The sequence below is a fragment of the Podarcis filfolensis genome, assembly GCF_964270895.1.
Source record: "Podarcis filfolensis genome assembly, chromosome: Z".
Taxonomy (NCBI): domain Eukaryota; kingdom Metazoa; phylum Chordata; class Lepidosauria; order Squamata; family Lacertidae; genus Podarcis; species Podarcis filfolensis.
Window position 1 is genome coordinate 24,456,072 of NC_139617.1, and position 26,094 is coordinate 24,482,165.

Below are 26,094 nucleotides of genomic sequence, written 5' to 3' on the forward strand. Positions count from 1 at the left end.
GGAGGGTCTCCCTGTTGTCTGATAGGTCTTGATTGACTGCCCGAGGGTAAGGGAGGAGCGTGCCCTGCCATTCTCGTTTTTGGTGTGAAGGTTGTATTGTTGGTGTTAGATGGTGGTGATAATGTGCAGTTACCCCCCTAAGAAAGCGAAAGCCCCTTCGTGATTTACCATATAAATAAGATTGGATATCATTATTATTATTGCATAGAAGCAAGGCTGTTTACATACTGGGTCATTGAAGCACATTGCTTCATCCCCTCAAAGAATCATGGGAACTGCAGTTACAGGATCGCCATGAAGGATGCCCGAATATTTGTTACTTTTATATCAGACATTTCCTTCCAAGAGCTCAGTATGATGTATGCATCATTATAGAGTCCTAGAGTTGGAAGGGACCACGAGGATCAAATAATCTCATCCCCTGCGCTGCCACTGCAGGAATCTTTCGCCCAAAGGGGGGTTTAAACCCACGACGCCAAGACTAAGGGTCTCATGCTCTTCGGTTTTCCCACTCCCCTTTTTATCCGCGCGATAACCCACTGTCACAGGCGCAACACAGTGAGCCGGTGGGGATTTGAATCCTAGTTTCCACTACATCACATTAGCGGTGGCAAATGTCCCTTGATTATGATAGGGAGGAAAGGGAGTCAGGGCAACAAGAGGTGGAACCAGAGTCAAAGACAGGTAGAGCCGATTGATTCTGTTTTTGCCCCATCCACCTCCCTGCTGAATTCTACAAGGGCAGCGCTGAGACCGAAAAAGAGGAAGGTAACAACTACGTAGTTCCACCACCTCCTGGGTTGGTTGTAAGAAGGAAAGGAACTGAGGTTGGCGGAGCAGTGCCACCTTAGCCCTTATGAACCAACCTCTGATATATCACACTGGTGGCTTTCATAGAAAAACTTCCTTATACCAAGTCAGACCATTGGTCCGTTTACATAGTTGTCTAATTTCAGATTTGAAAATAAGGGATCAGCGGCCTCACCTGTCCCAGGGACAGTCTACGGGATATCTAACAATCCAGGATAGCAGTGGGAAAGGGTGCTGGAATAAGGGAATTTCCCACCAAAAAAGGGAAGGTTGACAGCTATGTGTTTAGCTCAGTATTGTCCACACTGACTGGCAGCAGCTCTCCAAGTTTCCAGCTGGTGACATTGCTAGCCCTGCCTGAAGATGCCATGATTCAAACCTGATGCTCTACCACTGAGCCATGGCCCTTCCCCTTTACACATAGATGTAGAAGATATTTTATACGGCTTTTCAGGTGACTCTCACATAGTAATATTAAACTATAAATGTAATAATAGCAAATACAAGCTACAAGAGGGGGAGCATTTTGATAAACAGATCTCAACTCTATTTTTAATAGATATGTCTAGTCAGAAGTAAGCTTGATTGAGTTCAATGGGACTTAGGTTCAGGTAAGTGCATATGGAGTTTCATCCTAAGGCTTCTTATCCTTCATCCTCAGCTGTGCGTTTAACTCAGGCATAGAAGAATAAGAAGAGTTTGGATTTGATGTCCCGCTTTATCACTACCCTAGGGAGTCTCAAAGCGGCTAACATTCTCCTTCCCCTTCCCCCCCCCCACAACAAACACTCTGTGAGGTGAGTGGGGCTGAGAGGCGAAGTGTGACTGGCCCAAGGTCACCCAGCAGCTCAGTGGCGTAGCGTGGGGGGTGCAGGGGGGGCCGGCCGCACCGGGCGCAACATCTGGGGGTTAGGGTTAGGGGGCGCAAATCCACGGGTTAGGGGGCGCAAATTACTTGCCTTGCCCTGGGTGCTGACAACCCACGCTACGCCACTGCAGCAGCTGCATGTGGAGGAGCGGAGACGCGAACCTGGTTTACCAGATTGCGAGACTACCACTCTTAACCACTACACCACACTACAACTCCCATCATCCCTAGCTAACAGGACAGGTGGTCAGGGATGATGGGAATTGTACTCTAGTCCCAAAACATCTGGAGGGCAGAGTTTGCCTATGCCTGGTTTAACTCTTTATCATGTGTCCCCTTTTGTTACATTTAAGTTACTTAGTTACTTTTTATCATGTGTTATCATATGCCCTTTTAAAATATGGGTTGGGGGGTTATTGGGTTGTTGTTTTTATTTTGATTATGTATTTTGTGGTTTATATTTTGATTTTATTCTGTGAACTGCCCTGAGACCACTGGGTATAGAACTGTACAGTGGTACCTCGGGTTACATAAGCTTCAGGTTACAGACGCTTCAGGTTACAGACTCCGCTAACCCAGAAATAGTACCTCGGGTTAAGAACTTTGCTTCTGGATGAGAACAGAAATCGTGCGGTAGCGGTGCGGCAGCAGCGGGGGGCCCCATTAGCTAAAGTGGTGCTTCAGGTTAAGAACAGTTTCAGGTTAAGAACGGACCACCGGAACGAATTAAGTACTTAACCCGAGGTACCACTCTATATAAGTTCAATAAATAATAACATCCGTTGTCTCATTCTACATGATTTACTATATAAATGAAAGGAAAAATAGTATCAAAACAATGTGATACACAGTTGTTAGGTGGTTTAGTGACATTTTATACAAATTCCAGCAAGCAAACCTTAGCCTGAGATCATAAGCCACTGCCAACTCCAGGCTTAGATGGAGCATTGGTCTGAAGACTCCTCAGAGACTCAGAGAGTGGTCTCTGGCCAACAAAAGCTTATAGTGTAACAAGTATGTAAAATAGCCCTGTATCAGTGATTCCCAAACTTGAAAATTGCTGAGTGTGTTGGTGGACCACTTAAAATAGTTTTTCTGCCCATTGCAGCAACTGTAACGCATTTGTGTTAGATGCCATATGCATTTTAATTTTATTGCTTCTATTTTGATATGTTTGCTTCCTTTCACTTGTTTTCCTGGCTCCTAATCTTCTCCACTCCTTTTAAATCTCTCCCTCCTGCTCTTCTGTATTCTTAATGCTCCCCACTCCTTTTAAATCACTTCCTCTTGCTTAAGATCCTAATCCTCTTCATTTCTTTCAAGTCCCCTCCCCTTGCCAGAGGATTGCTGGGTTCTCAGAATGAGCAGCTGCTGCACCCACTGTTCTTCACAGCCATGCTGTGGACCACCTGAGTGATGCTCATAGAACTCTTGCATTCAACTCTATTGTTTATGATGTCCCCTTGGAATACTCTGGGCCACTGTGAGAATATGTCTCCCAGCCCCAGCTGGCCAGGACTGATAAGGGCCCTGCTACTCTGATGTAAGCCTGCCAGAGTTCTCATGAACATGGAAATAGGGCCTTGAGGGCCTCCCTCAAATCTAGAACCAGCTCTGCTAAGATCAGCCAGAGCTTGCACCAGAGTCCACTTCCTCTTTTTAGCACCTCAATGCCCAGCAGTCTCCTCGCCTGAGCTCAGAGCTGGCATTGAGGACTCCCAGACTGCTGTTTCTGGGCAACTTCAGCATCCATGCCAAGGCGATTTGCTCCTCATTTGTGAATGCTCTCTATACAGAGTATCACCTGGCACCTTCATTACATATCTTTAGATGCCAGGAACGTATATCTCAACTAGGTATTTTCTCTTCAACCATGGCTTTTTAAATGGTTTTTTTTTGGGGGGGGGCTATTGGTTTGTTTTTCATGTATTATGTATTTTGAATTCTAATTTTGTATTTTTATATTGTGAACCGCCCTGTGACCTTTGGATGAAAGGCAGTATACTGACTAAATAAATAAGACAAGGAGGAAGTAGAAGATGGGGATTGTATCATGTTCAAGAATATGTACTATTCATAACCAGCTACCCACCCAGATATGTGGCTTCCAAGCTGGCTACCTCTCTTCTCACACACATCCATTCTTGTTCCATAGGAATTTCAAGTCTATATACATTTGATGTACACAATTTGCTTACCATATAATTGATGCTAATACATACTAGTAACTTTTACTAACTTCACAGCTTGGGCCCTGCTTTGGGTCTTTCACGAAACCAAGTGAAGTGAGAGATGGCATTTTCAGCAGTGACAGCACCCTAGTTATGGACTAGCCTCCACAGAGAGATTAGCTTGGTACCATCACTGTGGTCTTTTCAGATTCAGGTGAAGATCTTTCCGATAGCCTAAATTATCTAAAAGCCCTAGGTAATCTGGGCGCATTACACACAAACACAGCTTTTTTTCTGGGGATACGCAGGGGTACACATACCCCTAAACGTTTTGTGAATCTTTGTACTTTTGTCCATTTAATGTATTTATTTTTCCCGATTTGAACTATAAAATGGTGATTTTCTTGAGTCAAAATGAGAGTACTATTTCAATTGTTTTTTGACATTTATTGCTAAGTTAACCAGAGAACTATGTTGTTGGGCCACACACAAAAACAATAAAAATAGTTTCTGTACTGTGAAACCGATTCCAGTAGGAATGCAATTATGAATGGGGCATAATTTGAGGCTTTTAATGGCAAAATAAATGAGTGATGAGATAGTTAAAACCCTAGGTCTTTGTTTATATGCATTTTTCTGCCTAAGGCCCTCATTTCATATATGGATATGTGGTGCGAGAATGAATGTATTTTGTACATGGGAATAGCTTCCAGTAGACAAAGCTAAACTTAGAAAGCAACTCTAATATAGTACAGATTTCCAGCTGGTTCCAAGGCAAACAATGCAGGTATAAGCTCTAAATTTTACTTTAACATAAAATTAGAATACACAACCAAGGTGTTATAGGCCAAGAAAATAAGAAGTTAGGCAATGTGGTGGGGAAGGTGTGTACACTCACCTGCTTGCATTGAGAGATGATGTACTTTGGTTTTTGATAGCTAGGTTCATTATATGTATGCAAAACTTGAAGCACAACTTCTTAGCTTTCATGTCATTCTGTAACAGCCTGTAAATATGCACATATACCTGAAACAACCATGTAGTGCATCCTTTTTTACTGCCTATGCTATTTCTGCTGTAACAAATTTTGGAATGGGTCAGGGACCTGTCCTATTGTGATCTGTAAGGCACTAGTCACTGGTGGAGCTATATAAATAATAATTAAAAGGGTAAGGCAGTTCTTAAGTTGAAGAAAAATGTAAGTAATTTACCAGAATCGCCAACCACAAACATTGACAAAACTACTTAATTCCAAAAGTGACAGTACAATAATAGATTTGATAGGTTCAACTGAAAGGTCACACAGACTTTCAGCCCATTCACTTCTTGGTAGCTTCTTAGCTGGTCCTACTCAAAAGGATTAAATCTACTGATTTTGGGGAACGTTTTATTCTACTGGTTTGACATGGTTACCTGAACCATTAATCAAAAAGTGTATCCCTTTTGGAAAAGCCCTTTGGTTCATTAGCCATAGCTGATCATCCTTAAACACCCAATGCCAATGGCATCAAATAAAACAGTAAAAGCTTTTAAGTGTTGCTGGTTGACCCGCACCATTGGTTGAAATGAAACACTGCTTTTAAGAAAGATATTAAAACACACACCCAAGACACTTTGTGCCAGTTTATTTTCCAAAACCTGTTTCATTAACAAAATGGAGGACTCTCAACCACCTCCTGTTTTACATACTGTCAAGGATCATTAAAATGTTAACATAGCAAGCCCTGTGCTTCAGCAAAATAAGTGCTGGGGGCGGGGAGAAGAGGCAGGAATTTATTTACTTTTTTTGATGGCTAGATGCACCATGTTCTCACACTGCAACTTTGTAAAGGGAAAGCATATCAAAATCAATCTAAGTAAGAACAAGCAGAGCTGGGCAAAATACATTTTTTGAGTAGTTTAAATAAAAAAACACAATACACTCCATTAAGCTATATTTCAAATATGAAATAAACTGAGAAACGTTTGAAATACAAAATATGAGTACATTTGCAGAAACCCTGTTTTCAAAATAAATTGCTAAATGCATTTATTCAGTACTGTCTTACCAATGCTTGTACAACCTGCAATTTTTAATTGTACTTGTGTTTTTAATTGTTTTACAGATAATTAAATATGTTATTTGTTATGTCAGTTGAGGGGAAATTATTGAATCTGCTTTGATAAACTGAAGTCTAGAATCATTTTGGTGTTTAGTGGCCTTCACCACAACAGAACTATTGGTTGATTAATCATAATGGTACATTAAAAGAAATTTCCTGCAGGTGCAAATGGCTATAAACTTGTATTTTATTAGCTAAACAAAATTTGGGCTGCTAGGTATTCATGCAGCATTCAAACATTTTGCTGTTTGTCATTCAATTAATGTGGCAGGTATTACTATAATCTGTTCTCAAAACAAAACAAAAATTCAAAAGACGACTTCCTCTTTTTCTAAAATAAGAAGTCAACTCTGCAGCTGCATTCAACATTATTTTTCTGAATATAGTCTGTCTCTATCACAGCCAGGCAGCAGGAACCACAGCTTCACATCTAGCTTTTAAACTGTGGTTCCTGCTGCCTAGCTGTGATATAGACAGATGAAGCAAAGAGGTCACTGAATTAAGGATTCGGCTCATAATGCAATATAATGCTCACCAATACCATTTCTCTGAGAATAAGGTGTAGTAGACTTTTAAAAACTGACTCACAGGGGGAAATATTGTTAATACCACAGTGACAATCAAATGCTTTGTCTCAGAAACTTTTATCCTGTTGCTTCCACCAATAGCTGGTAAACGGCACTAGTGTGTCATGAACTCCCGATGTTTGCTGAGACTCTCCTTGCCTGCACTAGCACTACTGATGTAAGCGGTTGCTTTCCAAACTACAAAGACTGTAAGACTCACTAAGCAGCTCCTTCCCTTCAACTGACCTCTTGGGACCATGTTAGACAATGCAAGAAATGAGTAACCTGATTTCATGTGTCTTAAAAAGTAAAAGAGAGGAAATAGTGAGAATCAGGTGTCTGGGTTATAATATGCAAGAAGTAGGGTTTAAGCCTTTCCCCCACACTCTGGTAATCTTGACACCCACTCACCCCCAATCTGCTATTTGTTCTGTGAAGGAAATAGTTACTGGAGTTAGTGGCATATGCTCTTGATTGCAAGGAGGCTTGTTCAACAAACTCAACATCATATGTTGATCCCAGACTAAGGCAGTTATATCAGACTAAGGCAGTAATCAAGTTACTACTAACTTGTCCCATTAATTACAATGGGAGCTATGTGCTACTAACTATCTGGAACCAACGCTGCATGTTGCTTAGTGAGCACATGGGACCTAAAACCTGCTTAAAAACTAAACTTCCAACCTTCTCCAACAATGAGGTTTTCCTTGCTTGTTCTACCTACAGAATAGAAAATGATCAAATACTACAGAAAAAACCCCCAATACATTTTCTATATCAGATACAATATGCAATTTAAATCATATTTGAAATACAAATATATGGATTATCAATACTGCCCTGCTGTGACAAAAATTATACAAGAATTTTAAAGAGTCATCCTGCAAACAGGAAGCACCTGTCAAATTAATATATATATAAAGGCACATACCTATTGCATTGGGGTGGGGCAAGGAAGAGAATATTGGGAACAATGAATTGAAATTATCAATTAGAAAACCAAACCCAGAACAACATACACATTTAACACCTTTTCCCCCTGCTTCCAATATTTCAAGAAAAATCCAGCCAACTATTTTATAAAGGAATACAATTGCATCAAATTATTTACCAAACTGGTGGGGTAGGGGGAGAAGAAGAATAAAGACTGCATTGGTTATTACAATATTTTAAAATAAATGCTATCATCAGAAAGCTGGGGGTATGAGGTACACAATACATACTAAAGCAGTACATGGGACAGCCAAGAAGTCAAATTACATATTCAAAAGCAACATTTCTAAGTAATTTCTAGAAACTGTAGAGATAGCACGTACAGTTCCCCATTACTCAAAAATATAATCTTTAAAATGGAAATAAGTGACTGGTACACAGCGCATGTCAATATTATTCTCAAAATGCAGGCTACTTAAAAAGAAAAGAAGTTTTCCCTTTTATGTACAAATAAAAGCACTGATCCACAGTGCATTCTACTCTAAAATTGTAGTCCACCCTTACCACACATCAATAAACCCCAAACAGATCCAGGTACACCCTGTATTTAATTTTAAAGTCAAAGACAACATTTTACAAAAAAACCCAAAAAGTATACTTGCTTTCTTTTTAAGCTCTACACATTCTTATCAGAGACTGAAAATGTCTTTATTACATTTTTAAAAAATGAATGTATATCTAGGAAAAGGAGCAACAGCTTTAGAAGAGACATTTTCAAGTATGACAATATTACCCATTAATATCACATTTCTATTCTTATGGCCAACTAATGTGACCATAGCAGCCATGTTTATTTATTCCTGGGTTTCATATAAAGTGGGGTAAGGTGGAGGCTGGCTTTAACTGCAACAGGTTTGCAACAATAAAGGGGACTGACTCTTCCCAGTCTATGGCATTAACTACATGGGGATCATTGCCCATTATTTACTCCCAGCTCATTTCATTTCCAGTGTAGAAGCAGAGCTGGAGGGACACATGTGGGCAATGGACTACGGGAGGGAACGGGCTCTGGTTTCCATGCCTGTCCATGCTTTCTAATATTAAGCTCAAACGCCACCTTCCTTTCTATATGAAAACGAGGCAGAGATGTGAACAAAAAAAGCACAGCCACTATCATCATGTCTAATCTGACCCTTAGAGAGAGCACTCTCTGTACAAGGGCACCTTTCACCCTTCAGATTCTCACACACTCTCCTAGAAGCCACATGATGAAACTGCCATCGCTCTCATCCTGTTTTAAGAATGTACAAAATCATAATATAATCGAACTGTCCATGCTTCCCAAAGCTTTTAAGACAGAATTCTTGCCATTTTAATAACCTATATGTCTTTTTTAAAGCAAAAATAAATCTCTAATCAGAGTTGAATATGGGAAATGCAGAAAGTGGTGTTGACACAGAAATCCACGTGTGTGGGGGGGGGAGTGTGAGTGTGTGTATTTCTTTCTCCTCAGCTTCATGCATTTTTTCTCTGAATACATATGGGAATTACAACCCTGACCTACCAGTCTAATTATCAAACTATAAAAGTATCAAACACAACTAAAGCCAGGACACACCAATCTTAAGATTTAGGCTGTGACCCTAAATACAATGGAAACAATGGAACAAAAACAGATGAAATAAATCTGCCTTGGTTTTGTAGCTTTTAAAATGGCAGCCTTGTAGCACTGCCTTAAGGATAGCACTGCCTTAAGGATAATCTTGTGACAAGACAACCACCACATTGCTTCACCTGCAAATATTTCAGAACCACAAACACATATTTGCAGTCAACCCGTTAATGGCCAAAACACTATGGCAACCTTCCACAGCTTGGTGCCCTCCAGATGTTTTAGACTACAACTACCATCAGCCCAAGTCAGCATGGGAAGGTTGCCCTAAAATAATGAATAATAGAAATGATACCAATATATTCATAAGGAAGGAGTTGTTCTCTAAAGTCAGTATCTTTGGGAAGGCAGTAGGTTGGTCAGCATCTTACTCTCACAATAAATTTACAAAACGATGTCATATGCAGTGCAATCCTGTCCTGAGTTTAGTTGAGTTGCTATTTTTATAGTTAGCTTTAACCTGCTAATATATCTAATAGGGAAGCAGCAAATGTCAAGTATGTATGATGGACATCTTATTGGCTTTTAAAAACCTTTAAATACATATAATCTAACATTATTCAGACAGTTCAATTATAAACACCACTAATACCACTGTAAACAACCTTTCGCCAACTGGAAGTTGAAAACAGTACAGCTACCTGTACTTTTAGCATTTCTGGCAAGACGAATAAAAGTGTAATTCTGGCCACAGCGACCCCAAATGCAGTTTCAATAATGTTAACAGTGACCACCATCTAACTGCTAGGGTCAGCTATAAAAAAAAAGATGCAATCTTTCAGCAAGGAAATGAGTGATAAACCCACCTCCACAGAGATAGGAGAGTTCAAATTCTCCAGATTTGGCACAGAAAGTGGTGCTAGCAGTTGGGACCAAACTGTTATTTTGGTTTTCCATAAGGACAGACAATTCCCTAAAGACCCAGTATGACTGTAGGGATGACTAGCCCAGGTACGAAGGGGGGGGGAGGGCGGTCTGCCCTGGGTGCCACCCTGACATGGGGTGACAAAATGGCAGGCAGCACTCGTCACCGCGGGGCTTGCAGCATGCACAAGCCACATATCTCAGTGCCCACAGGCTCTGTACTGTGCGCCTGCCTCCCCCCCACCAGCTGTAGGGTGGCTGAGGCCCCGGTGTGCACCCCGTCCCTATGGGCACTGCGCGCCCTGTCTCGTCCCTAAGGGCACGGTCTTGTCCCTATGGGCACTGCGCGCCCCATGGCGCTCGGCACCCATAGGAATGGCACAGGATGCACGACAGTGCCCACAGGGATGTAGCGCGTGGTAGTGCCCATAGTGACGGCACGGGATGCTGAGCACCCTGTTCTGTCCCTGTGAGCGCCGAGCGCCCCACCCCTATGAGCAGTTTGCCCTGCCCCTATGGGCGGTTCACCCCACCCCACGTGCCTGAAAGGCTTCCTCCACCACTGGACTAGCCATGACTGTATTCTGCTCTTCCCCGAATTTATTTTGATCTCACACCTTGCCACTGTTCTCAATTGCGGCAACTTAAATATGAAGCAAAGACAGCACTCTAATCATACTCAAGAACCACCCCACCAATTGCACATTAAAGATCTGATAAAGGAGGGAGATTTTTATATATAAGTTAAAGAACTAGACTAAGTATTACCTACAAAGGTTCAATGCTAATATTGACAGCCAAAATACAGCTACTGACATTTATTACTTTTCTGGACAAGATGAACAAATTGAACAAATAGATAATCACTTAATGTCTAGAAAGCTCATTTATTATAAACTCAAAGTCCTTGGTTATAGGATAAAAGCACAACCTCCAAGTTTAGGGTTATTGGAGACAGAATGTAAAACTGAATCTGACAAAAATTACACCAGTATAGTGGGCAACAATTCTTAAAAAGAATTCCTCAAATAACCATTACTGGTTAAGAGTAATGCCATTACTAGGGTTTACAGGTTACCTTCATGCATGAGCATGGGGGAATCCCCACACATTTGCTGTAGAGAAAAGGTTAAATTAGGTTGTGCAAGTATCACACTGCTTACAAAGATTGCAAGCATGAGAAGATGCACATACTCAGTAACATTTGAGTTCAGGTCACTGAGCTGGCAAGTTAGATACGAAAAGAGAAATTACAAAATCCAGTCTTCCTTAATGAATTAAATTGCATATGAATAGAAGCAAAAATGTGTAAGTATTGGGGGCTTATGCTACCGTGGGACTATTGTGATTATTATTATGCTTTGAATGTGATTTTAATGGATACATCAATGATTACTGTATAATGTTGTAGAAAGCATATAAACAACATACATAAACCCATTCATTTGGAGAGTTGAAGCTGCCCTCTCTCTGAGGAGGTGGGTATTGCATGAAGTTCCCTGCTGTAAGACTGCAGCCAGTAAATGCAATAAATTAAGCACAGTTAAACTGAATTATTAGAAAATAATATCTGGGGGATAAAAAAGGTTGCTGCCTATTTTACAACCCCAAACTTTACATGGTCACAGCCTCTGAGATCAAACATTTTAGCTAGTTATTATAAAATCTGTGTAATTTAAATACATGTACTGATCCAAACTGGATTAAAAGACAGAAAATTGGTTAGAAGCATGATTTAAAATCCTAAATGAGGATCAATTGAATTAACTCACTAGAATATCAACTAAAACAAGGCCTTTAAGTAAGCTGCTCCAGCTTGTATAGGGCTACAATAAATATTGGTTTTGGACAAACCAGGAGAGTACATTAAAGCCCAAAGCCCTTGAAAATTCATTTTCCACATTTAATTACTGTACATGCATCCAGTTTATGTCTTTGCCAGTACATGTCCAAGATTTGGTCTGAAACGTTTTTTCCAACTTGCAACATTTAATCCATACAAAGTTAGTGGTTACAAATTGCAAACACATATGTAAAAAAACGATTTGATTTTTTAAAAAAATCATGTTTAGTTTGACAAAACAAGTATATCTTTCTTGAAGCAAGCATATATATATATATTTACATTCTTGGCACAATATTAACAAACACAAAAGACACTTACAGGGAAAAGACTGGTTTTCTAGAATTTGACACAGCCTGAGCCACAAAAGTACTTTTTGTTTCTGCAAATCCCTTCCCATGGAACAAGGGCCAATAACTTGGCAAAAACACTTGGAAGAGCAAGCTCAAGTGCTGCAAAAAGTTTTAAATGATAAAAAGGGGCAAGCTTAATGAAAGAAAGCCACATTGACATTTAAGAGAGAGGCTTTTTGCTGTTATTGCTACCGCAATGAGCTCAAGACAAGAAAATCATCACAGCAGTGATAGAAAGGAAAGAACCAGTTTGCACGCTTTCTTCAGTTAAAATGTTCTTTAAAAAATAAATAATCATCATCATTTTTTGCTTCCCATCTCCCCTCATAGGTATGCCTGGACTCCATCTGACAAATTTAAAAATAATGTTTAAGGTAATCCTTTCATTATTTGGGAGCATTGTGTTTGAAAATCATGGACCATCTTACATTCTCCTACACCGCAATAATATCTTAAGTATCTTGAAGGATAATGGTCTGAACTTTTCAATACAAAATAAATTTGAGCTAAATGTCTTAAAGCAGTACAATATCTGCATTTTGAATGTGTTACAAAGAAGAAGAAAAGATTATGCAGCACTAGATTTTTTTTGTATTTCAGGGTTTACAAATATTTACACTCCCTCCTCCCCCCCAAAAAAGTTTGTTTTATGTAGTGACTGGCCCTTTTAAAATTTTCTTTTGCTCCTTTACCCACAACATGGGTCACAAGCTATAGAGGGATAGAGGAGCTCAGGAACACAATTTTCCAGTTCTTAAAGTGCAGCACTGTAAATGATGAATGACTAAGAAAATGCTGGTGCCCTACATCTTAAATTAAGGGCAAAAAGCTTCCCAGACTCACTGCTGCTGGCCACCTGCAGACTTTTTTCTGGGACATGAAGGCAACTCTAGCTAAAGTATGAAATGATGCTGCTATCTGTACATAAGAGGCTGCATAAGGAAGTGCAGCTATTGCCATCCATGCCAGAACCGCACACACTCTACTTTGTAACATACTATTTTCTTCAGAATAGGTCAGGTGCCCCAGTCTCTGCCAAAGCATAGCTCTATCACTTGGCAAGGCAACGCTCTGCTGAAATGCCAATTGACTATAGTTTTCTGTTAATGGCCTACATTTAGTTAAAAGTTGATTCACAGCATTTAAAACTCACAGTACAAAATTTGTGAATTAGAAGAAGCTAGTCTAGCATGAGAAAAAGCAGTCAATATTGGCATTTCTGATAATGCAAGATTCTTCTCAGAGTCTTATTGTATCAGGTACTGCTTAAGAGTATCTGAAAGGTTTATTGCTCAACTTCATTAAGTGGTGCGATGGTAACAACGGCCACAGAATTCTGGGAGAAAATAAATAGAATAATTATACCCTCCACTAGCTTACTAGAGGCTAGCTGTTGCATGGAAATGCTGCAAAGCGTTTCCAAGTAAGCTCTTATTTAAAAAGGGAAAGTCAGGATTCTCCTTACATATTTTGCTGACCTTCAGCTTCAGAATACTTCAGCTTTCCACTGAAAACAGTCTTATGCTATCCAAAACCAAACATGATTTCATACCATAGTGACTGTTATAACAATAATCTCTAAAGCACAGCAATTCAAAGTAATTGATATTGTATGGGAAGCAGGTATGTGCCCTAGTGAGGACCGCAGTTCAAAAGTTCTGTCTTCTTTCTACCAATATTTGGTTGTCAAAGTGTCTTGCTGCTTTGGCGGGTCTACATAAATTGTATCTGCAACATATATAAAGAAAAACAAGCTGAATGAAAGTCATTAAGGTTACATATTTTTATTCACAAAATACTTGTAAACTGCTTTTTCATATATATTTTTAAAACAAAATTCTGGTGCACAACAATTCTTTTGTACATGCACACACTAGTAAAGGTAAAGGGACCCCTGACTATTAGGTCCAGTTGTGGGCGACTCTGGGGTTGCAGCGCTCATCTCGCTTTATTGGCCGAGGGAGCCGGCGTACAGCTTCTGGGTCATGTGGCCAGCATGACTAAGCCGCTTCTGGCGAACCAGAGCAGCACACGGAAACGCCATTTACCTTCCCGCTAGAGCAGTACCTATTTATCTACTTGCACTTTGATGTGCTTTCGAACTGCTAGGTTGGCAGGAGCAGGGACCAAGAAACGGGAGCTCACCCCGTTGCGGGGATTCAAACTGCCGACCTTTTGATTGGCAAGCCCAAGAGGCTCAGTGGTTTAACCCACAGCACCACCCACGTCCCACATACACACACTAAAACCATGTAAAAATTTAAAATCACAGATCACCTTCCATCTGCTTAATAATATCCCAGGAATATCTCTAAAAAGTTGTGCTGATCAATCAGAGGCTTGGGTGAAGCCCTGCTTCTTAAAGTTGAACTACAAGGTATCAAGTCTTAACTTTTGAACGTTCATCACAATAAAAGTTCCACTACTCTACTAACTACAGTAAAATACATCTTAATTGCAAATTAGGCAAACATTTTTTTTTGTCTGTTTTCAACAAAAAATCAAAATAAGAAACAAAGAACTGGTTTGTTTCCTGCTAGCAACACCCAGGCACAATCAGTTGCTGACAGACCCATTGCTGAAGGGCCCATAACTGCTTTTTTTTTTAAAAAAAAACATTTTAAATAAATATATATTTGATTCATTCTGTAACTCTTTTAGTGGAGCTGATCAAGCTCTATCTGAAAGTTTTAACCTGCCTAACTTTCATTAGGAGGGGGTCTCAGTGCTGTGAGGCAAGTACTTTAGGATCTGAGACGGTAAAAGAACATACCAGTATCCTTTCAAGCTCACGGACAGTTGAATATAAATAGTGATGGTGATGATGTTTTGCAGCCTAAGGAGCAGATTTGACCAATCAGGGGAAGTATATAAATATTTTAAAGTGGCAAGTGCTGTTAACAGTCTACAGGAATCATGAAGAGTTTCATCTTTATGCTAAGGAATATACTAACCTGTGTTCCAGAGATAGGTGCAAAAGGATTTGTTGGCCTTAGGCTGGTTTGGGTATATATCATAGGCTGCGGTGCCATAATAGGAGTAGCTCCAATCTGAGCAGGTACCTAAATGTCAGACAGAAACAGGAATGTATAAAGTCATTTACTGATCCTCTGAGCTTGAACATGGTTGCTCTATCTATATATTTTGAAAGCTAAACAAATTCTAGTTCCCTTTCAGCAACTTAACGCCAAAGCTCTCGAGGCTAGGTGCAGAAGCCGCTTATGCATGAACACAGTACTCCTACTGCTGAAGCGGCCAGTTTCTGCACTCTTCAGACAGTGGTTTCATGTGGTCTTCAACAGAGTCAGACCACTAATCCATCTAGCCCAGTGACATCTATTCTTACGGGAAGCAGCTTTCCAATGAGTCTGGCAGAGAAGATAATTTTCCCTGCCTGAAATCTGAGAGAGATGGAGGATTGAATTTGCTTGCAAGAAACTGAAATGCCTCAGAAGTGTGTTGACCAGATAATTCCACCCACCTGTAATGGCCAGCTTCTATAATAAATTGTCATAGAGCAACATGAGCATAATTGTAAATGCAGGAGTTCAGATACAGCCAAGGTATTTCACCTCTTTGGAATTTGTACATAAATGGTGATGGTGGATTAAGTTACAACTTGAATGCACTTTTAAACACCACCAAATGAATGGGCACCAAATAATAAACACCACCAAACGAATGGAATCAGTTACATAAAATATGACTAAAATTCTGTTTTAGCCTTAGATTTCCATACCTAAGCTATTGTGGACATCCTTATAAAAACATGGTGGAGACAGAATATTTGTGTCTGTTTCAAGAAAGAGATGAGGAGGCTAAGATAACTTCCTTGGGGAGGGACAAACTAGTGAAAAGGTCTTGCTCTAAGGGGATGCTAAAATTGCATCCATTAAAAGATGTTAAGACCACACTGGCAAATCTTAAAACGTGGTCTGGGGATAATATAAAAGACATTTCTTAGGACATCCAAGTAAAGCAGTGGGAAAAACTTTATACCACACTTTGATTAAAATGTTGGTAAGTACTGGGAAGCAAGATAAAAAATACTTCAGTGACTTCCCTTGTGCACGCAGAAGCTTTTCAGACTACTTTACAATGCAACAGAATAACAAAAGAATTAGTACTTGAGATTTCAGGCTCATTAGACTGCTGCAAATTACGATGTATGACATTCAAAATAGAACATCTTCTCAATGTATTATATAAATATAAAGAGTGAATATTCTTACCATTCCATACACAGGCACTTGAGGTGTATTCAGTGGGTAGGTTACTGGAGCAGGTACCTTTGACAGTGGGGGGGGGGGAGATTGCATATAAAATTTGGCTACAAATTCCACTGCTAACACTGAAGAAATTGTATAAAATGCATCTTATTTTGCAGGATAGGAACTCGCATATCCAAGATAAGGTACTCCATTCTAGCACAGCAAAAAGGAGGAGGGACAGAAAATTATTGGGAGTAGTAGGATACCAAAACTAGAATGACTTTAGCTGGAAACAAGACAAGCTAGTTATGAAGTTAATTATCCTCAGTCTTGCACACCATGTAACTGTACATTCAAAAAGAATTAAAGCAATGTGGCTGAATGAAATTACGAGGCAGCTATATTATCTGACTGCTCTTTTGTACAGAGAAAGTTCTCTTTCCATATAAGGAAGGAATAGCTAAGGAGAATATTTTCATTAATTTGATTCATGCTTTTCAGCTCAGATTTGAAGCAACCAGGAAGCATAATAGATATCTAAGAAAGAGCTACCATTTATACACATAAGAGCAATTCACACAGAAACAGTAAAGCTGCAATCTGTGCTACTACAAACAAGTTAGAAGGCATCAAGCACCTGTTACTGGGAGCTGGAATACAAGGCTATGAATTTTTGCCATATCTGCCAGGATCCTATCAAAAATAAAACACCAATCCACAAAGAACTGGAGACCAGAAGTGTACATGTACCAGGGTTTATAGGGCTGTTTCTCTTCAGCTGCTTCTCCAAAGCCCTTTAATTTCAATTTAGTACACATTAGCTACCTTCAGAATACAGTATTTTTCTTCTGCAGCTTACAACACTAAAATCATTTAAAGTAATAAAATATAAACATCTTGAAGGGGAGTCTCAAAGCCAGTTTATGATGGCTGTAAAGTGCTCAGAGAAAAACAAGGCAACAATTCCACTAGGGTAGCACCAGCCCCTAGTGTGCAATTAAGTAGTTCTTTGGATTCTGGCCAATATTTTTATCACAAAAATACTTTAAAAAATACAGAGAATCACATCTAGAAGGTACTAAAGTATTTACATGTTATACAAGATGCACTGTAACCTTCAATTTATTTTATGTCCAAATCCTCTCCCTTGGATTCTAAAATTTCATGCCAAAGCCTTACTGGTAAATTCCTCTCAAAATTTTGACAAGAATGCTTTGTGAAATACAGGGGAAAAGCAAACACACAAACAATTTAAAGGCTGAAAATACTGTAAGTATTACCATCTGTGGAGCAGGAGGAATAGGGACAGTATTCCATGTAGTTGAGGTGCTTGTTTTCGCTTGCCAGTTGGTTCCACCAGTAAGTTTCTTCTCTGTAGGCTGATTCCACTGCATATCAGATCTAAAAACGAATTGAAAGCTGAGCAGTTACATATGGAGAACAGCTGAAATGATACTGCAATATACGGAACTGTGCTGTTAATCACTAATTTCTTTTACCTGCCACTATAATTACACCTCACGGCCCCTGGATCATAGCATTTGGTATATGTAACTTTTTAAACACCCCATCTACTTTTTATTAAATTCATAACTGCAAAATAAATTACTTCCTCCGTTTGTTTCAAGGTGTGCTTACTTCAGAAAGAGCCTGGCAAGTAAGAGAGCCAAATTTCCATAAAACTTTGTGAGTTACACTGGTAAGGTAGCAGATAACTCAGCTGGCTTTATACATCGGAAACTGCTCTCACAAAGCAGTTCCCAGAGGTTTAGGCAAATTTTAAATCATACCAACCAGCCCACCACCTGGTCAAAACAATATTTTTATTAGCAATGTTAACAATTCACCTGCGCCAGGAACATCCCACACCCTGTGCCTTATTGATGGCATCCCTACACCCAAGGTGTGAAGCACGACTCAGAGCACATGGTGGCAAGTTTGATGTCACTGCACTTACAGGCAAATTCTATTTGTGATTTGTTTTATAGTCAATTAAATTAGACTTTTAACATCTTTTACTCTGGGACTTCTTCTTTACCTGTTTTAGTTATTGATTATAGCAAGATATATATGTTAATTTTTGAATGTTTAGAATTAAAACATTTGGATTTTTTTCCCTCTAGTCAGAAGAGACTGGCAGGATGGTGAAAGTTTTACAAACCTTTCTTTTCCAATACTTGAACAATAGTGCTATTCATGAAATCAGTTGCGTCACATGTTTTTGGAGTGGGATTTGTGCCCCAACCCTGGCCCGGAAATGACTACCAGAACAGCCAGGTGTTACATGGGGAGATTGGGTTTGTTTTTAATATTTGCTTAATTTTGTATTTTTAGCTGGATGTTAAAACTGGATGTTTTCATAAATTATATGGAAAAAAGAGGTTCCCAAGACTTCACTTGGCTTAGTGTAGATTAAACTCCCACTGGCAATTAGAATGCTCTCCACAGACTTATCAACTGAATACAGATAATAAGAAATAATGAATTATTAGGAATCGTTTAAGGGAGGCGGGAAGTTACAAATAAGGGAGATGAGCCAGAAGTTGTAAAAAGATGGCTTGTAAATACAAAGATGTATAACTGAAAATGTTCAGGTTTTTTTAAACTTTCTTTCTTTTTCTTCTTATGTTTTTTATTTCTTCTTCTTCTCTATTTTTTTTTATTCTTTTTCTATTTTTCTGTATGTATGTGTATTTGTAATATGTAACCAAAATAAACAAATAAAAATGCACTACCTTGAACCCCTGGGCTTGTACGAAGGCAGGCTATAAATCTTCTTAATAACTCAAAACAATCTTAAAAAGCTATTGCTGAATGTCTCATTTTGAAGGTTAAGGTCTGTTCCATTAGGCAATATTTGCTCTCACAGAATGATCGTATTGGCACAACACTGAATATTAGAAAATTCTGTGATAGCTCAGCAATGCGAACACAAGTCAAAGACATTTTTATCAATATATAATTAGAAATTATGAAATTAAGGAATATATGTCTCACTTTTTCGATGGTGTTCCTCCAAAGCCAAGATCTGTAATAAAACACCAAAAAAAATTTAATTAAGATTTAGAATTCCTTTCATAATAAACATAGGGAAACCTTTCTTTAAAAATGAAAGTGTTAAACTTACTTCCAACCAGATTAGCAAGTGAAGAATCAAGGTCATTGGCCAAAATCTTCCCACTGTGCTGACCAATTAAAGCTACTCTCTGATTTTGAGCTTGTACTGTTGGTTGCAATACATCATCTGTAAATTAAAGACTGGGTACAAAGGAGATAACCTTTTTAAAAAAGAGTATTATTGGTTTGCAGCTATCATTTCAACTGGTAACAGAAGGCAAAAAAAGGGAACCACCACCCAGAAATCCCCTTCTCCCAATAAAATGCCACAACCCTTTTTGCCTAGTTAAATTAGTTGTATATGCGATAGTCTGCTTACATCCACAGATGTAGGAATAAGAGTTACATCTATACTGTGATACTCACTGAAATGTCAGAATGTATATTTTGGCGAAGCTGGGATGTGCAAACCCACCTAAGCACACTATTTACCGAAAGCAATGGAAACTGAATTCTAGCCAGTATTAGCTTTTATGTACAGTTTCCATTTCAAAAGAGCTTAAGGATTAGACAAGATATAGGTTAAACCCCACATTATTCCTGGAAAAAATGATTCTAGACAAAATTCTAATAAGCTGCTGGAATGTAAGATTTACACTTCAAAGATTTAAAAAGGAATTCTTAAACCCTGGATTTTCAAGCAGTCTTGAAAGTGTACAAAATATTTTAATGCACACAAAGATAACCGCAGTTTCTCCTATGTATATGGTGGTTTGACAATTGCACTTTCTTAGAGATGTAAAATTAGAAAGCACAAACCGAAACCCACACACAACCATCAGTGCAGGAAATGGACTTGCCCAAGCAGCACCAAAAAGAGGAAATTTACAAAACTGGGGTGGGCGTAGATGGGGAGGTCATAATGTTTATTTTATCAGAATAATCAGTTAAAAGAAATTAGATAGCAATGTTTCAGTTATAGCCTTCAGGTGTCTTAAGTACTTTAAAGCCAGCGTGTGTGGTAGTTTGAATGCTGGAATTAGGTACAGCAACCTAATCGGCCACTATGCTTCCTGGGTGATCTTAAGCCACTCATCATCTCTCAGACTAACCAACCTCAAAGGGTTGGTGTGAAGAAAAGGGGGGAGTGCCATCTACATTGGCCTGAGTTCTCCAGAAGAGGGGAATGATAAAGATCAAAAAAAGTTTTTTAATGCAAGGATCATGTTCTTAGCGTTAGGCAAATATAACAGCTAAGAACTGCAGGCATGTTAAAACACTATGATGTAATGGTCCTTAGAGACCGGCTGTTTGCCTTCCCCTGGCAATGTTTGTCTTAGAAGTGGTGGTTCCTATAGAGAAGCATTCAGTGTTGGAGGCAGTTGCTGGGGAGTAAGAATGGGGAGTGTTCCTGCACTTTGCTCAGCCACTGTGAGAACAGGATGCTAGACTATTATTATTACCCATCCTTTACCCTCAAGGCAGATTTCAGCAATTAAAGCACAATGTGAAAAACAAGCAACTTAAAATAACAGAAATAGGTTGGGAACTAAATATATATTTAGCTCAGGTGTCAAAAGCCAGGTTAAAGAGATGTATGCCTTCAACATTTTCTGAAAGCTGTATAATGAAGATACCAGACACATCTCATGGGGAGAGAGTTCCACAATTTAGGGTCTGTCACAGAGAATGCACTCTCCCAGGCACCCCACCCCAAGCTTCTGGGGGCAGTGGAATAAGCAACAGGGTCCCCTCTGCCAATCTTAACACCTGACAGGGCTTGCGGGGAAGAATGCAGTCTTTCAATTATTCCGGGCCTGGGTGTTTTAGGGCTTTACTCACTAATTATGAGCACCTGGGAACAAACTAGCAACCAGTGCAGCTATTTTAAAACAGGAGTTATATGAGATCTAAACAGAATCTGGCTGCTGCATTTGGGACCACTTGAAGTTTTAGAGTTGCCTTCAAAGCTAGCCCCACATGGACCACATCACAGTAATTGAATCTGGAAGTTACAAGAGCATAAAGTGCGGTGGCCAAGTCATTTCTGTCCAAACGGGGCCATTGCTGGCGGAACACCCAGAGCTGGAAAAAGGGGTTCTGGTCACAGAAGTCACCTGAGCTTCCAGTGACAGTGTTGAATCCAGGAACAGGCCCAAGCTATGGATGTGCTTCTTCTGAGGAAGTGCAACCCCATCCTGGATGCCTGCTCGGTTTTCTGATCTGGGTCTCTAAATAGGCCCTGATCAAACAGGGCTCATCTTATGTTCCAGTATGTTTTAAGACAATACATTCCTATGGTCACAGGAGTTGAGTTTTGTCCTCTGCAATCTAAGATAGTTCCACATTCATTTCAATTGAGGGCTCTGATCTGGGCATGTATTCTTTTACAATCATATTCATTCCCTCCCTTGCAGTTGAACACAATATTGAGTGCCCAGGAAACTCTGGAAGCATGTGCATTTGAGGAGGGTAAGAGAAGCATTTTTGGTCTGTACACCAATCAGACTAATCTCTGCACGAACACCTTTACAAGTGCTCATTGAGGAGCAGTTTCCTGCTCACAACCTATAAATGCCCAGGTGGCCTTTCTATGTAAAATCATTGCTATGAGTAAGAAGAATGCTGCCTTTCAGAGGAGAACCCTAAAGCCCTTGATTTTACTTCCTGGGTTACACTTAAGGGCAGAGACCAGGGGTAGCACAAACTTATTGATGTTTACAGAGAACAGAATGCTGTGCTATTCAGTGGGGCACACTCCCAGGTTAAGCATACATAGTATTGCAGCCTTAAGCTTACAATCACTTTATTAACTTACCCATTGAAATCCATGATCCGGAATGCCACATTGAAATATACCAAAAATAAAGAAAAGGACAATCACAATGGGTATTAGATTAGCAGGAAACAGAACTAAGCACTTGTACTTTGGGGCAGGTAACTTTTTTCTAAAAGACAATTCAATCAGAAACATTCTAAGGAGCTTAGAATTTCTAAATTTAAATTATTTAAGTCCATCAGTTTAAAAAGACAGGCACCCTCCAGCGAATAAAACCATTTGATACACCATTTAAGCAAAATTAAAGTATGACTTCATCCCCATGATTAGGGAACATGGTGAGTCAGCAAGTGACTAACTAGCAAGTAGAAAAGAGCAAAGACTATTCTCCCCTCCTCTTGTGGCTGAGCTTTAATGTCTGCTGCCCTCCAATTGTTTTGGGATTCCAATGCCCATCAACCCCAGCCAGAATGGCCAACGGTCAGGGATGATGGAAGATGTAGATCAGCAATATCTTGAGGGCCACAGGTCTCCCCAGCCTAATGGAAATGCCAACAACAACATTTAGCAGCCCAGGACTCTGAGGAAAGGCTATTCATGCATGTTCAAGGAAAGGAAACATACAGAGAAAAGTTATGGCTGAGCAATAAATGACAAGAAGGAAATTTGCCAGACAGGTTTATTCATTTGCTTCCCACTCCTTAGCCACTAGCTGTCCATACATGTGAAGTATTGGCGCTCTGTCTTCCATGCATTCTGGAAAGCAGTGTTTTACAGATTGACATTATATAAAATAATTATCTGATAAAAAGGCAAATACTGAATCCAATGACCTATATAACTAGACAAATAAAAGTAGCTGCTGGCTTTATAAAATGCAGAAATGTGAAACACATTAAATAGCTTTACCTGTTGCAGTTCTAAATTCTTGTACTGCTGATTTGCCACCAAATACAGCATCAAAATCCACATTGACTGTTGAAGAGGCAGTATTCTGTGGTACCGAATTAAGGGGATATCCTATAAATGATAATAAAAATTATTGGTACTGTTGTCATTAAATAGGTCTGCAATTCTAAGAGGCTGATGTTATGTAAACATTTATATGAAAAGTACAGGGTAGTGTAGAGAAAGAAAGGAACAAAGCAGATGCCAGATTTAAGAAGGGGCATCTAGTGAATTATAGAACTTTGGAAACCCAATCTCATTCATATATATATATATATATATATATATATATATATATATATATATCCTTTTTTAAAAAAAGTTATGGTCATGAACATGTCAAAAGTAACACATGCAATTTTGCATATTTAAAGTGCACAATTTTGATTCTTAATTAAAATTGTCACAGTTATCTGACCAACAATTAGCAGTTGTAATGTGGTTTTGAGTTGAAACTGAGAAAATTAATGCAGAAACTGAGAATTAATACAATTAGAAATATTAGAATCACTATAATAATGTATATTTAGAAAGAAATTAGAGGATATTTTACCACTAAACAGTTCCACTGTTTGTTTGGAGGTAAAGGTGGATGTCACAAAAGGGGTGGTACTTTTTACAGCTTCTTCAACTGGCTTCATATCAAAGAGGTCCAGGTGGGGTGGAGACCCAACACAACCATTTGTGGATGAGAAAGTTCCTTTCAGATACAGCATTAGGTTGAAAGAAAGGGAAAGAAGTAAAACTAGAACACAAGTAGTACTCAAGAGAGAAGACACACTGAACAACATGGGGAGTTCACAGAAGCAGGATGGTAAGGACTTAACACGGTTTTGTATAAGGCTGTTTCTCATTGGTCTGCTCACCCAAAAATTACTGAATGAAATTCATACCAGTTTTGTCTTTCATACAAAAATGCACAACCCTTTGGGAGCGGGAAACATATATTACACCAGAACACACTTCCAGGTCTTTAGACCAAGCAGTTGCTATTTCTACTTGAGCCTCACTGACTTGCTCACAAAATACACCTTGCATTCTACCAACACAGATTCATCCTTGGCTGTCAATCTAAGTCTGCTTTAGGTATAAAGTAGAGATGGAATTCTCACAACCTGTCTCTGCATTACATCTGAACCTTTGCTTGCTCTGCACTGGAATGCTAGCCACTGTTTCCTGGTAGACGTATTTCTAACTTCTGGGGGCAGGTGGTTAAGCTGTCCACTTGTTAACTTTTCTCATAAGTAGAGTGACCTGTAGGGTTTTCTGGCACTACATTTTCCTTCCCCAAACCTCTGACTCAGAGGTGTATGATGCACAAGAGAGGATATCTGTAAGTACGAGTTTGTGACATGATCTTACTGTGCCTATAGTTGAAGCTGGGAAGCAGCATCTCAACAACCAGTTTGGACTGTATCTGTACTATAACCGAATTTTCTATGTGTTGAGGACATAACTATTTTTACTCCTGTACATATCTGTTCTATATAGCAGCCTTATTTAATTCCATCACTAACCAGAATCCTAATGAGAGGAAGACATTCAAGTTATAATTATGGGCAGAGGCAACTCCGTGTAGACCAAACTTCCTACCTCAAGTTGTTCTGATAGCAGCTAAGCATTTGGATGTAGAACTCAGAAATGCAAAATGGGACAGTTACAAATACCCACAAACCACAAACATTCTGTTATGTTCTCCGCTCCTGTTACATGTTTCATTTACTATGGAAAACTGGTTCACAATGACCTAACAGTTCAGAACACACACCAGGAGATGAAGAGAAGATGTTACACCAGGGCCATGTGGCAGCGGGGGGGGGGGGGAGCAGCCGGGTGCACCTGCCCTAGGCCTCGGGGGGCTCCGCCAGGGACTAGCTGCTTTTTTTTTGTTTGACTTTAAAACTTTATTCTAACAAGGCCTGTGTTACACCCTATGTAATGTACCCTCAGCAGACAAAATTTGCAGATGTTTATGTATCTAATAAAACTAGGAAGAAAAACAGCAATAATTTTGGGGTACAATAATAGCTGCTGTTATCAATTACATGTTTCTCTGCCACAGCTATTAATAAAGGCAACTGGATTACATGACAACATAAGATTAGCTGTGCATTCAGGAATGTATGACAATCTGAAAGGGTAAAGACAATTAATTCCAAGGACTGTAAATGTTTTGTTTAACCACAGCAGTAAACTTACCTCCCCAGGCACTGCCTGCTGATGTTGCTATGGCTGGAGTACTCTGTACCGTTGGAACAAATGCAGGTTGGAGATCAAAGAGATCAGTAGAAAGGTTGGGCATGCTGAAAGTTCCAAGAAGGTTGTCAGCTATAAATGGCATACTTAAGCAAGAGGAAGTTTATTATGCTGTTTGAACATCTGAACATTAGACAACTTCAAGAAATGCCTGCATATACATCCACTGACATGAGAGAAATAACTTGAAATTTCACTTTACAACACAAATTTGATTTGATGAGATCCTCCAAGAATCCTCCTCTCCAAGGTAGATTTTGTTCACAACAATAAAGCAAGTATTAAACCCACTGTCACCCCAACAATACTGTCAATGCCAGGCTTGTGCTGCAGAAGATTCTGTAGCCTTGTTTGGACTCCTCTTTATAGGCCTTCCAATAAATGGTGAAGGAAGGCTTTCAGCATCTGACCTTTTTAGTAACTGGTTTTATTTGACCATTTTAATCTTCAATTGGTTTTAATATTTGTTCTGCTGGTGGTGGTTTGTAACATTTTAAGGTGGAATTTTTATGCGGCTTTTATATTGGTTTTATTTATTGTTCTTGTGGCTGTTGATTTTCAACTGCAGGATAAGCAGGATATAACTGCTAAACTGGAAAAAGTCTACAATCCAGTTGTTGACTGGGTGAGGTCATTATTAATGCATGGAGGAATGCCATAT

At 39.4% G+C, this 26,094-nt stretch overlaps 1 protein-coding gene and 2 long non-coding RNA genes across 4 annotated transcripts in view; 2 read left to right on the forward strand and 1 right to left on the reverse strand.

Annotated features, from left to right (window-relative positions):
- The first annotated feature begins 25 nt into the window (after positions 1–25).
- On the forward strand, positions 26–25,473 carry LOC310754375. The gene is made up of 3 exons (XR_014543776.1): positions 26–90; positions 21,868–21,922; positions 25,385–25,473. It is a non-coding gene; the product is annotated as an uncharacterized lncRNA (long non-coding RNA).
- LOC310754411 lies at positions 1,855–12,812 on the forward strand. Its single transcript, XR_014543814.1, has 2 exons — positions 1,855–3,221; positions 3,925–12,812. It is a non-coding gene; the product is annotated as an uncharacterized lncRNA (long non-coding RNA).
- Positions 5,460–26,094, reverse strand: part of LOC310754244 (phosphatidylinositol-binding clathrin assembly protein-like) — a 50,138-nt gene continuing 29,503 nt past the window's right edge. The window contains exons 12-20 of one of the 2 annotated variants that reach the window (XM_083595969.1): positions 25,377–25,480; positions 23,731–23,877; positions 23,139–23,249; positions 19,521–19,637; positions 19,391–19,421; positions 17,674–17,794; positions 16,415–16,471; positions 15,137–15,244; positions 5,460–13,910 (exon numbers count right to left, since the gene is read on the reverse strand). In XM_083595969.1, the coding sequence (XP_083452095.1) occupies positions 13,896–13,910; positions 15,137–15,244; positions 16,415–16,471; positions 17,674–17,794; positions 19,391–19,421; positions 19,521–19,637; positions 23,139–23,249; positions 23,731–23,877; positions 25,377–25,480 (811 nt within the window). In that variant the 3' untranslated portion in view covers positions 5,460–13,895. The remainder of the gene's footprint in view (positions 13,911–15,136; positions 15,245–16,414; positions 16,472–17,673; positions 17,795–19,390; positions 19,422–19,520; positions 19,638–23,138; positions 23,250–23,730; positions 23,878–25,376; positions 25,481–26,094) is intronic. The other variant, XM_083595970.1, reaches the window with a different exon arrangement.